Genomic DNA, 15,828 nt, shown 5'->3' on the forward strand with positions numbered 1-15,828 from the left:
CCGGTGGTGGACACTTTCAATGGCAGGCGCTTTGGCCAGGGACCCCTGGGAGAAGGTGATGAGCCACTTTGGTTTTTATGAGAGAAATTACTGCCTTAGTGGAACTGATGGTTTTACGTCCTCCGTCAAGGGGAGGGATGAGAAGTGGGGGCTGAACAGAGGAGAATGATGAGAACAGGGTGGCTGTCATTTATCCACACTGGAGGCTTCCTTCCTGTGTCTGCCGTGGGGAGCAAAGGCCCAGAAGATTGCTGAAAACGGCACAGAGCTACTCCCGAGAGAATAGGCAAGAGCCGGCAAACCAGATGGTCGGAAGACACTTGCCGACAAACTCAGGCTTTTACAATCCCTGAGTCATAGACGGATGGGGGGGTGCAGGGGCGGGAGGTGAGGTAGAAAATGATGCCATCCCGTCCAGAGGTAAAGCCAGGTGAGACTGAACAGAGGTGAAGCCAGCAGTGAGAAAGGAGGAAAGTCATTCACGAGACTGAACTCCAGCCCCGGATGTTCCTCCACCAGCAAACGTCTCAGTGATCCGGCCCACACGCAGCCACTCAGCCCGGATCCTACATTCACGGAAACAGAATCCAAAATGGCATGACCGTCACTTTGGGGTTTATGAATCCAGCAGAGGGACCCTCTCAGACCAAGCACCATGCACTTTTCAAAGTCATGGTCAGGAAGTGGGCCCAGGAATCTCACTCCACAAAACCCTGAAGGGACTGGGACTGGGGCTGCAGGGGCCACAGGGGCAGCAACGGCATCAGCTGGAAGAGACAGAGGGGGATGGGCTGCCCAACAGGACACAGCTCGGTGATGGAAGTGGGGTGGCAATGGGGACCAGGAGCTGCTCTGAGCCACAAGAGCAGACATCCTGACAGGTGTGGGGGATACCTGTCTACTCCCCTGCCTCAAAGTGGGGGCTCACTCTAGGGTCACTCTCCTCACTGACGCTGAGCCCTGAGAAGAAGTGTGAGTTTGGAAGAAGGACCGGCCGTGCTCAGTTCGCTGGTCCCTGCTCCTTGGAGCCAGCAGGACCCTGGAGCTGTGGCTTCCCAGCCCAGGTCTCAGGAGGCTGCAGGATGTCATTTTCGTACCAGGCCTTTTTTGGGGGAGCGGGGGTGGCATGCCCACAGTATGCAGAAGTTCCTGGGCCAGGGATCGAACCCATGTCACAGCAGTTACAATGCCAATTCCTTAACCGTTAGGCCTCCAGGGAACTCCCTGAGCTGGGTCTTGAAGGATGAGTTTTTCCAAGGAAGCAGGATGAGGGAAGGGGCATCTTGGAAGTGGGGACACAGAAGGTGAAAGCACAGAGGGTCGAAGCATCTTTGAGGACAGGGTAGGTTCCTGCAGGAATGAGAGCTATCAGACTGAACGTGCGGAGCATGGGTGGAGGTTGACAACGCAGCAAGTAAGGAACTGCCACAGGTACTGCCAGAGTCACAGGCAGAGAGGCCCGGGAGCTGAGGTGCAGGCACGCCCACGACAGGGCATCCTGCCCAAACCACACAGGGCAGACGGTCTGCTCTGAGCCGCAGGACAGCCTGGAAGGGAAGCAGGGAGATGGGCTGTCTGCTTCCTGCGGACATCAGTGCAAATGGCCAAGCAGACTCAGGGCATCGCAGAGAAGATGAAATAAAAATAGAAATCCTAGCTCTCAGACAAGGTGGCCCACAGAGTGTTCCCTGTAACCCCAAGTTCAAAACCACAACAAATACAAACTGGAGTGTCTGCTTGGCAGAGCTGTGGTCATGCACACTGCAGGCTCCCAGACAAATATATATACCAGACAAACCCACAGAGACAGATTAATGGTTGTCGGGGACTGGGGTGGTTGGGAAGAAATAGGGCGTGATCACTACTGGGAACGGGTTTTCCTCTTGGAGGGATGAAACTGTTCTAGAATTAGTTACTGTTGACGGCCGCACCTGTTCTATGAATATACTAAAAATCGCTGGGCTGTTTACTTTGGGTAGATGCATTGAACCGTATGTGAATTATGTCTCAATAAAGCTGTCATTTTTTTTAAAAAAAGGAACGATGGAGGAAGGCGTGGTCGTGGCGGCCTGCCCTGACCGGCAGTGCCTCGCCATCCAGCTCAGAGTCATCTGCATATTTGAATAGACGCAGATGCTTAGATGATGCTTAGATGCTTAGAGAAGATGCTTAGATGATGAAGAGATCAGAGGGCAGCCCTGAAGCTTATGTTATAAAGATGAAGCCACCAGCAGAGGCCATGAGGGTCAGGACTGGCCCTTGGGTCTGGGGAACGAGCTCAGATGGGCCCACGGGGGCTCCTGGGCTGCGTGGGAGCTCAGAGAAAGGCTTCCCACGACCTTACATCATCCATAAGTGGGTGAGGAGGAGGGCTCCTGGGGCGTGAACTGGTGGGCCACGAGCCCCTGGTGACCCCCCTGGGAAGAAGCAAAGGAGAGCTAACGGATTATTTCTCCCCCACGGAGTCAGGTAGGCTAGGAAGAATGCCCTGAGCTCCTACCTCCCAGGTAGAAAGGAGTCAGGTGATGAGAAGTGGCTGGAAGGGGCTGCCAGGCTACAATGGGGAGAGCACTGCCTTGAGTGGAGCCCCAACAGACCCTCAGAGGGGACACTGCTCTGGACCTGGCCCCCGAAGCCACCTGAAGTTGTCAAGAAGCAGCAGAGGGGAGGTCCAGGAGGGGTGGGGTTTGGTCCAGAGAGGAGCCCCCAGCCACTCCTTCCTCCCAGGGATTGCACAGCCGCCCCCCACTCACCGGTCCTGGAGCCGGTCCTGCGTGTCCTTCAGCCGGGCCTTCAGGTGCCGGATGCACACCTCCTTCTGCTGCAGGGGGGTCAGGTACTGCTCCGGGGTGGGGGGCTTGATGCCATGGTTGTCGCTGCACAGCGTGTACTTCATGGAGCGCCTGCAAGGGGACGCTGATCAGCGCGGAGGGAGGAAGAGGCCTGGCGGGGCACAGGCGCTATGTTTCCAGGGGCAAGGGGAACCCGGCCTGACCATCCAGGTACCACGGCCACAGAGACCCTGTGGGCACGAGGACAGCCGGCCCTTCTGGAAGGGGGGTTTTATCAAGGCTCTTCTGAGGGAAGAGCACAGCATCAGGGTGGGGAGCTCACGGCTCCTTTAGCTCAGGGTCTGGAGACACAGCAGAGCCTGGCACCACCTAGGACATTATACCAACGCCACCGCTGTCAACCCAGTCCCAGCGCTGCGGCCCAGAGCTCAGGCGTCCAGCCTCCCAACCCAGAGAACGAGGCTGGGGGTGGGAGGGGCCTCCTTCTCCGTGTAAGTATCTCAGGACCCGCAGGGTGAGCAAGGCCTTGTCTGTTGTGCATGTGTGTGAGTGACTTGGTGTGAAAGTTCTGCACGGCAAGAACTGCATGAGACGTTTCTGTCTCACCATCACTGTCACCTAAGAATTCGCTGTGCAAAGCGTCATGTGCAGGACTGCTATCGAAGTGGACAGCCTGTCCCTGCCCTGGCATAAGGTGGGTGACAGTTAATATAAAATTAATGGTGTGTTCTTTTCCTTCCTGTTCTGCAGCTTTGCTTTCGAAGAATCACATCACTGTATAGCATGCGTTTCTCTTGTGATGGGAGAGACTGCCTAGCAGCCTATTATCACAGGTAAGTGGTTTTTAGAAACGTGCAACAATATTTCTTAATACCATATTATGAATATGACAGGACTCCTGTATGCCATAAAAATGTCATAATGAGGAATTCCCATTGTGGCTTATCATGTTAAGTACCCAACATTGTGTCCGTGAGGCTGCAGGTTCAATCCCTGGCCTTGCTCAGTAAGTTAAGGATCCAGCATTGGGGCAGCATTGCTGTCACCATGGCTGTGGTGTAGGCTGGCAGCTGTAGCTCAGATTCTATATGCTGCAGGTGCAGCCTTAAAAAAAAAAAAATTCTCGGAGTTCCCGTCGTGGCGCAGTGGTTAACGAATCCGACTAGGAACCATGAGGTTGCGGGTTCGGTCCCTGCCCTTTCTCAGTGGGTTAACGATCCGGCGTTGCCGTGAGCTGTGGTGTAGGTTGCAGACACGGCTCGGATCCCGCGTTGCTGTGGCTCTGGCGTAGGCCGGTGGCTGCAGCTCGAATTCGACCCCTAGCCTGGGAACCTCCATATGCCTTGGGAGCGGCCCAAAGAAATAGCACAAAGACAAAAAAAAAAAAAAAAAAAATTCTCATGATGATTCATTCATTAGATAGGCTAGGCTACCATGAAGCAATCACACTGCTGCTGCTTCATTATCAGTGCATGATTATACCTGGAAATAAGTATTAATTTCTTTTTCACATTATTTTTTTTTGCACGGGGCGGGGTCACCTGTAGCATGTGGAAGTGCCCAGGCTAGGGACTGAAACTGTACCACAGAAGTGATCTGACCTGCTACAGTGACAATGCTGGATCCTTAACCCGCTGCACCACAGGGAAATGCTCTTTTCTTTCTTTCTTTCTTTTTTTTTTTTTTTTTGGCTTTATAGGGCCACACCCGTGGCATATGGAGGTTCCCAGGCTAGGGGTCGAATCCGAGCTGTAGCTGCCAGCCTTTCCGTTTGCGAGGAAACCTCCTTGGATCTTGGCTTAAAAACCTCGGCATGTTCTCACACAATTTGGCAGAGGCCTTGCTACCATCCAACTCTGGGACCCTGGGGCTGAGAAAAGACGGGCGCTGGTGGGACCCGTTGGCTGAAACAACCAAGCTGGAGGCAGCTGTAAAAGTTCCGTGGAAGCTATCTAACATTTACTGAGGAAAAGGCACCTGAAAACTGTAAACTGTTGAAGAGAAGGTGTGGAGAGAAGGGGAGAAAGAGAAATGATGCTTTTCTACTCACTCAGATCCTGGCCCCTAAGTTTAGCTCAAGTCACACACTGGCCTGATTTCCTGTGTGGGAAGGAGGAGAGGGGTGGGAGTTTGGGGTCCCTTCTGCTGGATGCTAAGAAATCTCCTTCCAGAAGAGAAGAAGCGACCTGAGCCCCACGTGCTAGTCCTGCACACAACCTGGTGCCCAGCAAGGGCTTGGGCAAGAGGGACCAGAGCTGTGGTGGATAGAGAGAGGCCTTTTCCTCGGGCCAGGGATGGAGGAAACAAGATTGCTTAAACTAGGAAGAGTTGAGGATTAGAAAGGAAATAACTATGTTGGATTTTTTTTTTTCATCTTTTTAGAGCTGAACTCGCAACATATGGAGGTTCCCAGGCTGGGGGTCCAAGTGGAGCTATAGCCACCGGCCTACACCACAGCCACAGCAACGCCAGATCCAAGCCGAGTCTGTGACCTATACCACAGCTCACGGCAACAGCGGATCTTTAACTCACTGAGAGAGGCCAGGGATCGAACCTGAGTCCTCATGGATGCTAGTCAGGTTCGTTAACCGCTGAACTACGACAGGAACTCCCCACATTAGCCTTTTTCTATTTGCTTTCATGAGTATTTCTTCCCCCGCTAACATTCAACACTCATATATTTTTAGTCACTAGCTCTCCTTGTGGCAAAACATATTTTTTAAATATAGTATTTACATATATGCTATATTTTACCTAGAAGAAAAATATGCTATATTTCCCATCTCTCAGCTATGCATGCCTTGGAACGCCTGGCTATTTGCAGCAAGGCCACAGCTGAGGTCAGGCTGCTCACCCACTAGCAGCGGCTCTGAAGGTGGCAGGGAGACCCTTCCATGAATGCAGCTCCCAGCCTCAGGGCTGGGACTGCCCTCCGGGGCTGTAGTTACAACACACATGGCAGAAATCTGCTGCCCATAAAAAAGTACTAAAGTTGCCAATTAGGGAATCGCTGTTGTGGTTCAGTGAGTTACGAACCTGACTACTATCCATGAGGATGTGGGTTCGATCCCTGGCCTCACTCCGTGGGTTAAGGATCCAGTGTTGTCATGAGCTGTGTGGTGTTGGTCACAGACATGGTTTGGATCTGGCATTGCCGTGGCTATGGTGAAGGCCGGCAGCTACTCCATGGATTCAACCCCTAGCCTGGGAACTTCCATATGTCATGGGTGTGGCCCGAAAAAGCAAGCAAACAAAAAAAGTTGCCAGTTTGTGGGAGCCCTGCACTGGGAACCACTAACTCTCCCTGCAGCCAGTCACACCACCCTGTACCAGCCAGCACGGTGTAGACAGAATTTCCTGGGGAACATATCCCATCTCAGAAAACACAAAACTGTGGGAGGTTTGGGGGCTCTGGCCGTTCTGCCTTCTTTCTTTCCGGACGCTGACCTGATGTCTGGAGGTGTAGGAACCATCTGGTAACGACAAGGACAAATGCTGTACACCAAGGATGGTGGACACAGGTCCTCGGCATTTCAGGGAGCTGACTGCCTCAGGGCCCCCTGTTCTAACAGCATCACCCCAGCTTGTCTCAGCCACTGTCTTTGGTTGCATGCAGCTGGGTAATATGATAGGCACCTTACAGATGGGAACTGAGGCTCAGGAAGAAGTGACCTGCTTAAGGTCACACAGCCAGCGAGTTTGTTAGAGTTGGGGACGGTTAGAACACCCACCTGCCTCCAGCCCTCAGGGCACCCAGGCTCCCAGCCAGCTGGGCCGGGCCAGGCGGGAGGGAGGGCTGCTTACCTGGGCGTGGGGCTGCTGTCACTGCCCTTGCAGGAGCCCGAGTTGCTGCTGCTGCTGAGAGAAGAGGTGCCGTAGGCGTCCCGCATGCTCACGGGTGGAGAGGTGCGCCTGGAGGCAGGAAGAAGAGGCAGGTGCTCGTTCTGGCTGGTGGGCAGCTGCGGACACTGGGCGAACACCGCCAGGCCGCTGCGGCCCAAAGGGCCCCCACTTCGGGGTCACCGCCGGGGAGAGAAGTAGGAGGGGGGAGGCACAGACAGAGGTGACAGAACAGACATTGCAAATCAAGATGGAAAACCAGAAAGACGCCAGTACTCCTGGTTCCCCAGGACAAGGATGGAGGCTGAGCAGGGCTGTGGGTCAAAGGTGGGGTCCCAGCTACTCTTACCAAGGGTCCTCAACTTCCAGGGTCCCCCAAGCCCAGAGTGGGAGGTCCCTGCCCAGACTGAGCGAGAGGTGGAGAAGGAAGGAGCAGGCAGGAGTGGGGACAGGAGAGGCACACACGAGGGCGCTGAGTGAGCCTGGGTGGAAGACTGCACGACATCCCTCCAGTAATTGTGAAGGTTGAACAATATGGATGATGGTAGGGATCCAGTGCTTTAAGCCTTCGGAGGACTTTTACGTCCACAGTGAGATTTCGGCCCTTAAATAGTTCCTGAGGCGAGTGTTAGTGAGCCCATTTTAAAGATGGCAAAACCGGGGCAATGACTTGCTCAGAGACAAGTTGGTGGCAGAGTGGAGACGAGACCCTCCCTCCTCCCACCATCAGAGGCCAAGGCTCTGGGCGAGGGGGAGACTCACCTGCGGGATCCAGCAGAGGCCCGTCTACTGCCTGGCAGGGACATGGCCATGAGGCTGCGGGTCCGGGTGAGGGGTGGGATGGGCGGTGTCCCCGGGGCTGAGGAGAGAGGGCGGGTTGGGGGGGCCGTGGGGAGGGCCGGGCCTGGCCACGTCATCCTCTCGCTGGGGCCGCTGCCCGGCATGGCTTCTCCTCTCGCCCTTCAGCAGGACACCCGGGACCGAGCGAGGGGCTGGCAGGCCAGGCTCTGGCCACAGCTGCCTCCACCAACGATGTTAGCAGGCTCCCACCACCAGACTTAAAATCACGATTGTGCCAGGGCCTCAGGACGGCCAGAACTCATCGGTCCAACCCCGTGTTCTCCAGATGAGTGGATGTGCCCCCGAGAGAGAGAGAGCGAAGGCCTCGCCCAAGGTCACGTGGGCCCCGGGGCAGGCCCAGCACCAAGTCCTCTGTGCTATGAGCCAGGCCCCTCTCCCTGATTCTCAGACCCCACCCCACGCTGGTCAATCCTCCCTCCTTGGCGGGGACGGAGGACTGGAGGACTCCTGGAGCAGGACCAGCACCCCCCAGTTAGGCTGGGCTAGTCTCGACGTCACCTTCCCAGAGGGCCTGTTGGTATGTGGCTCGGGGCTTCCCGTCTACAAGGGAGACAAGACAGACCGACACACCAGCACACGTGTAGAAAGACATATGGATACACATGAACATGAAAAGGTACCACATCCCTGCCATTCCGAGGCATGCCACATGAGGCTCAGGGTACATGCTCAGGGGGCTGGCCCCTGATGTAGGACTTGCAGCCTTTGCTTGCCCCGCCCCCCTACCACCCACATGCAGCACACAGGCAAGCCTGCACCCATCCATGCAAATGCACATGCGCATTTGGGGATGCAGCAGAAACTCAGGGCGCAGGCTCAAAGCAAATGAGGAGGGGGATGGATGGGAGCAGAAGCCCCCACCAGGGCTGGACCCAGTAGGAAGTGACCATGCCCACAGAGGTCCATCCTTGCCCCTCTTGACAGGTGGGAGGGAGACTCAGATAAGGAGATTCCTGCCTGTGAATCCTGAGGCTCCTTTCCCAGTCGGGGCTTGGGCTCCCAAGGCAGCCCTGCAGGGGCTGAAGGAGGGGAAAGGCTCCGTGCTGGGAGGGACACTGGCTGGGGTGGGAGGAAGCCTGTGCTGGGCATTAGCCCAGAGCTCCTAGCATCTAAGTTGGAGGGGCCTGGGCTCTTTGCAGCCAACACGCTAGTTCTGTGCCATCTCCAGAGACCCAGTCCCCTCCTTCCATGCTCAGAGCAGGGACTGAGGACAATGGCCTGGCTTATGGGAGACTCGGCAGAGGATACCGTGCGCCAGGCCTTCCCCCATGCTGGGAGAGAAGCGGTGACCAAGCCCTGCCCACACTGGACCCCGTGCCAACCACATTACGTACATCACGCCATCGACTCTCCCAACAACCCTATGAGGAAGTGCTGCGATTAGTCCCTTTACGGATGAGGAACCCAAGAGTGAAGGGGCTGCCCGAGACACAGCCCAGCCTGGCAGGGCCAACACCTGAACCAGGCCAACACCAGATGGGTCTCAAGCCCTGGAGCTCCCACCCAGGGCACCACCCCTTCCCGTGTCAGGGCCTCTGGGGAGCCCGGTCATCCCGCCAGCAGCGGCCACCTCCTGAGCAGACAAAGGCGCTGCTCAGGTGGCCTGTTTCCTGGCTATGACACAGACGTGGCCTGTTCCCTGGAAGGCCCAGACACAGCCAGCATTGTCTGCCCAGAGGTGTCGGGTGCTGAGCATAGGAGCCTCCGACACCCCGCCTGTCACCTGAGCTGCTCACCCCAGCTTGGCGACGCATCCCGCCCACCATGCCCCAACCGCCCAGACAGGGCCTCCTGGAGCCGCAGGGCTGGTCCACAAAGGAGGAGCTGTGGAACGGGGACCGGGGGCACAATAGTGCCCCTCCGTATTTCCAGGAAGGCCACCACTGCCTCTTGGGCACAGAGGGCAAAACTAGGAGTGGTGGGGACAGGGCTGAGAGTCCTCAATCATGGGTGGGCAAGGGCCTCAGGGATCACCTGTCATTGATGGGCCCCTTCTCTGGGCAGGTGACCGGGCTGAGTGCTTTTACGTGCCTTGGCGCTTTACTTCAAATAACAATCCTTCAAGGATGGATTTGTTATCACGTTTGGGTCCAAAGTCACACAGCTGCACATCTGACAGACCCTGGCTTCCAGCCCCAGTCAGCCTGGCTTCACCAGCCATCCTCCCAACCTTACTCCCCCCTTTCTGGCCTTTAGGAGGATGCTGCGCTTTCAGGAGGGCTTCTCAGCAGAGGCAGGACTCAGAGCTGAGGCCGAGCCTTGCTCTTCCAAGCCAGCTCTGGCGAGTGTTGCCAAGGAGCTAGGAAAATCCTGGTGGAGTTCCAGGCCCAGGTCCTGGGAGGCAAACACGATGCCTGCTTGGCCTTGGAGCTGCCTGTGGCCTCGGTACAATGCGGGCTTTGTCCCAATTGTCCCTGCTCCTACCTCGCCCGGCAACCCCTCGTCTCCCTTCTCTACGGCTCGCTCTTCCTTCCCCTCTGGCTGGGGGTGGGAAGGGGATGACATTTGTACCTGGATGGAGCTGACAGACTCCTCGGAGGCCAAAGCCAGCCATTCATCTGGGAGGGAGGTGGAAGTGGCATTTCCCCTGCTGGGACAGGACCTTTGCAGGCAGGGGTCCCTCTGGGAGGGCAGAAGACACCCAGGCCCAAGGGGAGCAGCCTCTCTAGGATCTAACCCAGAAGCAGTGGTGCAAACCCTGTGTTTTCTCAGGGCCACACCCTCTCCTCTGGGCCCCAGAGAGGAGGCAGGTTGCCATGGCATTTGTCACCATGCCTCATGCCTGGCCCGGAGTCCTGTAGGCCTGTCCCCAGGTGGCTAGAGCCTGCAACTTAGACTGGAAAGTGGAAAGGAAACTCTTGGCCATGGGGAGCTAGACTGATAGCCGCCCATCACCTCCACCCCAGGTAAGCCCAGGCCCTCTCACCCCAGCCTCCGGTTCCCCCATCCTGGCCATACCATGGCCACCCTGCTGCCTCCACCCCTTTGATCAGACCCTCACATGCCCAGCACGAGGGGTGCAGGGCATAGAGCAGGATCCAAGGAACAGGAGATGAAAGGAGGCAGAAACAATCAAAAAGGTCTGGCTCAAATCCCAGCTCTGTCACCCTCCAGCTGCCTGCCCTGGGCAGGCCACGCCACTTCTCGGAGCCTCAGCTTTCTCATGTGTAAGTTGGGCTATAATGGAATGAACTTCATATAGTAACTGTGAGAATAACACGGGATAACCATGCATAGAGGGCTTAGCCCAGTGCCCACCACACAATAAACACTTAAAAATGGGACCTGCCAGAATTTTGGAGGTTGATAATTGCAATGTAATGGGAGCTTTGAAACAAACATTCAAGATATAATGGTGGCCTCAGGAGAGTCAGGGAAAGTTTCTCCAAAAAGGAAATTTACACAGGGTCTTAAGGGATGAATAGGAGTTTAGCAGGCAGAGAAAGCAAGTGGGAGGGATGGGAAAGCCTGGGCAAAGGCAGTGAGTGATTCAATAGCAGGGCTGCTTAGGAAACTAGGAGGCCCGGTGGAGGCAGGCGCACAGTGGGGGTGAGGCTGCACAAGGACGTGGGGCCAGGCCACGCAGAGCTCTCTCTGAAAGCCAGGATCTTGTTCCATGGCCAACAGGGAGCCATGTAAGGGCCTTAAAGTGGAAGGGATGGACACAGATTTGCATTTTAGAAGGCCCCTGGGGGTGGGCCTGTGTGGACTATAGCTGTAACGGGACAAGAATAGAGGCAGAGAGACCAGCTAGGAGAGTATCAACAAATTAGAAGGGCGTGGGTCTGGGCAGCAGCAAGAGCAATGGAGAAAAGGGCCTGGAACCTCTTCAAGTTCGTTAGAGGCTCCCAATTAAGTAAAAATTAGGGCAACACTCTTCAAGGCTGTCTCGTCTATACCCTTTTCAACCTGCTCTCAGCTGCTTGCTGACCCCCGAGCAAAGCCCTGTTTATTGCCCCCACATCTTTGCACAGGCTGTTTGTCCAACTGATAGCACCTGCCCTGCCCACCTCACCCTTTCTGTAAAGCTCTGCCCCCACTGGCCTTTCCTCCTGGGACTTCACCCGCCACTTACTCTCTTGACCGCTTAGCATGCCACGCCTCAGGTTGAAACTCAGGGAACAGCCCCCTCTGGGGAACTTCAAACACAATCAACTTAAACTTACACAAACAAACACAATCAACACACAACTGTTAGGAACACAGTGATTTAAACGCACACATTTGATGGACCAAGGGGTTGGATTTGATGGTCTCTAAGATGCTTCTGGATCCAACATTCTCTGATTCTGGGGCTGTTAATGAAATGATAGACTTCTAATTGAGGCTTTCTTCCCTTTTAATTACTAGAACTCCCAGGTTTCAGTTTCTACATCCGTAAAATTAGGAAGCGGCATTCTTCAAAGGGACACCATGGCATTTTACTCAATCAGCAAGTCATGGGAAGAAACCAGGCACTTGGGTTAATCTAATATTCTAGTTAAATCAAAGTCCCTGTATACAATTACAAATTATCCCCCCCCCCCAAGAATTAACCATCAATAAAAGAAGAAAGATTCCCTAAAATCCAAAGGAACAGAACAATCTGTGTCTGATGACTCAGGCCTCTCACAGCTGTGGAAAGCAGAGCACTGCAACCAACAGAACAGAACTCAGGAGGAATCCTCCCTCTGCCGAGGCAACACTAGAATGCAGAACATTCCACCCTCCCCGTCCAACAGCAGAGGGCCTGGTGCTCCTAGAGTGCTAATGCAGAAGGAAGTGGGAGATGGAGGCCAGGCCTGGGAGTGTTGTAGCAGCCACCTCTGGATCTCAGAGGATTAGCATTAGAAGGGCACTTCAGGTTAAGGAGTTTGGTAAACCTTCCACTGGCTGCATGACCTCATCAGACACTACGCTTCTCTGCACTATCCGTGAAACCCAGGACCTTTCTTCCTGGACCTGGGAAGGGAGGCAGTGTGGTGACATTTCTCCAGCTTGCTTCCTGTTTCCTGTCCACGCTTCCCTGAGAGCTGGAACCATAGATGGAGCCACTGGACCCCTTCTTGCAGGGCAGATCCACAATTTGGCTGAGTGCTGTGAGATCCCCCAAGGCAATCGGGATGGGAGTGAGGGCTGAGGAGGCTGCTATGCAGGAAGTATGTGGTGTTAGACTCAGATTCCAGAGCTTGGAGGGCATTGAGCCCAGTGGTCTTCAAACCACCCAGAGAACTTGCCTCTGGGACTGCTGGGTGCCAGGGGCTCAGGCCTCTTTCCCCATTTCACCTGGAGAGGCTCCTAGTGTATCTGTTCTACACAAGGAAGGTCTGAAGTAAGACTGCCTTTTAAAAAAGGTTTTACAGAAGTTCCTGTTGTGGCTCAGTGGTTAACGAACCCAACTAGTATCCATGAGGATGCAGGTTCGATCCCTGGCCTTGCTCACGTTGCTGTTGCTGTGGTGTAGGCCGGCGGCTTCACCTCTGATTCGGCCCCTAGCCTGGGAACCTCCATATGCCGTGGGTACGGCCCAAAACAACAACAACAACAACAAAAAGTTTTGCAGGTTAAACATGTATGTCATATGTATTTTCTATGATGAGATACTACTTTGTGTCCATTAGGGTGGCTTTAATCAAAAAGACAGACAATAACAAGTACAGGCAAGGATGCAGAGAAATTGAAACCCTTGTGTATTGCTGGCAGGAATGCAAAATGGCACAGTCCCTGTGGAAAACAGTCTGCCAGTTCCTCAAAAAGTAAAACACTAAATTACCAAATGACTTGGCATTCCACTAGTGGGTATATATACCACAAAGAACAGAAAACAGGGTTCCCACAAAAACTTGTACAGGAATGTTTGTAGCAGCACTATTCACAATAGCTAAAAGGCTATTGTGAGCAATACCCAAATGCTCATCAATGGATGAATGGAGAAACTAAATGTGATCTATATATACAATGGACTATCCTTTAGTCATAAAAAGGAATGAAGTACCACCTAATGAATCTTGACAATATTATGCTAAGTAAAAGAAGCCAGATATAAAGGCCACATGTGATTCCAGTTGTATGACATGTCCAGAATAGGTAAATCCATAGACCAAAAGTAGATTAGTGGTTGACAAGGGCTGGGGAAGGAGGGGTGGGGAATGACTGTTAATGGATATAGGGGTTTTTTTTGTTTTGTTTTGTTTTTGGATTGATGAAAATGCTTTAGAATTAAATAATGGTGATGGATACAGAAATTTATGAATATACTAAAATCATTTGTATTGTACATTTTAAAAGGGTGAATTTTATGGTATGTGAATATATCTCAATTAAAAAAAAAAAGTCAGAGTTCCTGTCGTGGCTCAGTGGGTTAAAAACCTGACATAGTGTCCATGAAGATGTCAGTTTGGTCCCTGGCCTCACTCAGTGACATTGTGGCAAGCTGCAATGTAGGTTGCAGATGCAGTTCAGATCCAATGTTGCTGTGGCTGTGGTATAGGCCTGCAGCTGCAGCTCCGATTCAGCCTCTAGCCTGCAAACTTCCATATGCTACAGGTGTAGCCTTAAAAGAAAAAAAAAAATCTATATCTCTCTCTATATATTTTTCTTTTTCTTTTTTTTTTTTTTTTGTCTTTTTGCTATTTCTTTGGGCCGCTCCCGAGGCACATGGAGGTTCCCAGGCTAGGGGTCTAATCGGAGCTGTAGCCACCGGCCTACGCCAGCGCCACAGCAACGCAGGATCTGAGCCGCGTCTGCAACCTACACCACAGCTCACGGCAACGCCGGATCGTTAACCCACTGAGCAAGGGCAGGGACCGAACCCGCAACCTCATGGTTCCTAGTCGGATTTGTTAACCACTGCGCCACGACGGGAACTCCTCTATATATTTTTCAAAACCAACTATTTTAGGAGTTCCCGTCATGGCTCAGTGGTCAATGAAGCTGCATCCATGAGGACGCAGGTTCAATCCCTGGCCTTGCTCAGTGGGTTAAGGATCCGGTGTTGCCATGAGCTGTGGTGTAGGTTGCAGACATGGCTCAGATCCTGCATTGCCGTGGCTGTGGTGTAGGCTGGCAGCTACAGCTCCAATTCGATCCCTAGCCTGGGAATCTCCATAAGCCACAGGTGCGGCCCTAAAAAGCATTAAAAAAGAACCCCCCCCCGCCAAAAGCATTGTGAAAGGACAATTATTGTCCAGGAAAGGGAAGGGAATGGCCCAGGATGGCTCAGCAAGTTGCAACAGGACAGAAAGTAGAAGCAGCTGTCCTGCCTCTACCTGACTTTAGGCAACCAGGTCAAGAGCAGGCACTGACCTGGTGTTCCTGACTCTGGGTCAGCCTGGAGGAGACAGGTAACTAAGGCTGTCCTCTTTTGAAGGTTTTGCATCTCCCCAAGCCCATCTGACCCTCACAAATTCCCTGTGGAGGAGGTCAGGTGGAGAGAGATCCTTCGGACACGTGGGAAACCTGAAGCTGTGGAGTTTTTGAGATCACTCAAGGTCACACCTGGAGTCACAGGTCACGAGCGCCTGCATTTCTCCTGCATCATGAAGGCCTCACAGTGCCAGAGAACTGGGACACATTCTGTTATGCTGCCTGAAAAAGGAAAAATCTACTTTCTAGGAGACTCTAAAACACTGCGGTGGAGATGCAGGAGTTACAGCCCTGCATCCTGGGCTCCTCGCGCTTCCATAAAAGTGGGACATCACATGTGGAGAACACGGAAGCCTCGTACACTGTGGGCGGGAATGCCACTATGGAAACAGTATGGAGGTTCCTTAAAATACCAAAAACAGAACTACCATATGATCCAGCAATCCCACTCCTGGGTGTATATCCATAAAAAAGCAAAAACACTAATTTAAAAAGATACATACATACTCCCCAGTGTTCAAAGCAGCACTATGTACAACAGCCAAGACATGGAAACAGCCACAAACGACTGGATTAAGAAGATGCGTGTATGTATGTGTGACTATTAGCCAGAAAAAAAAGAATGAAATATTGCCATTTGCAACAATGTAGATGGACCTAGAGAGTATTATCCTTAGTGAAATAGTCAGACGAAGCCAAAGATTATATAATATCACTGGTATGTGAAATCTAAAAATAATACAAATGAATCTACATACAAAACAGAAATAGACTGGCAGATGCAGAACACAAACTTGTGGTTACCAAAGGGGAGAGGGAAGGAGAGGGACAAATTTGGGGTATGGGATTCACAGATACAAACTACTATCTATAAAATAGATAAGCAACGAGGATTTAATGTATAACACAGGGAATCGTACCCATTATCTTGTAACAACCTATAATGGAATATAATCCGCAAAAATACTGAATCACTAAACTGTATAGCTGA

At 53.0% G+C, this 15,828-nt stretch overlaps 1 protein-coding gene across 16 annotated transcripts in view; it reads right to left on the reverse strand.

The window, feature by feature from the left end:
• SNPH (syntaphilin) overlaps positions 1 to 15,828 on the reverse strand; it is a 42,216-nt gene that overhangs the window by 5,086 nt on the left and 21,302 nt on the right. For 4 of the 16 annotated variants that reach the window (XR_014832332.1, XR_014832333.1, XM_003134341.5 and 1 more), the window contains 3 exons: positions 7,395 to 7,491; positions 6,597 to 6,704; positions 2,754 to 2,903 (listed from right to left, as the gene is read on the reverse strand). Coding sequence is in view for 9 of the 16 variants with exons in the window: in XM_003134341.5 (XP_003134389.3) it covers positions 2,754 to 2,903; positions 6,597 to 6,704; positions 7,395 to 7,444 (308 nt within the window). In the remaining 7 variants the exon portion in view is untranslated. Of the gene's footprint in view, positions 1 to 2,753; positions 4,117 to 4,274; positions 4,304 to 6,596; positions 6,804 to 7,394; positions 8,034 to 8,827; positions 8,855 to 15,828 lie in introns of those variants that run through there. The other 12 variants (XR_014832330.1, XM_085003898.1, XM_085003899.1 and 9 more) reach the window with 7 other exon arrangements.

Source organism: Sus scrofa, chromosome 17, assembly GCF_054392235.1.
Source record: "Sus scrofa isolate SSC_HxYL_T2T_F1_AM1 chromosome 17, Sscrofa_HxYL_maternal_Yorkshire_Landrace_v2.0, whole genome shotgun sequence".
Lineage (NCBI taxonomy): Eukaryota > Metazoa > Chordata > Mammalia > Artiodactyla > Suidae > Sus > Sus scrofa.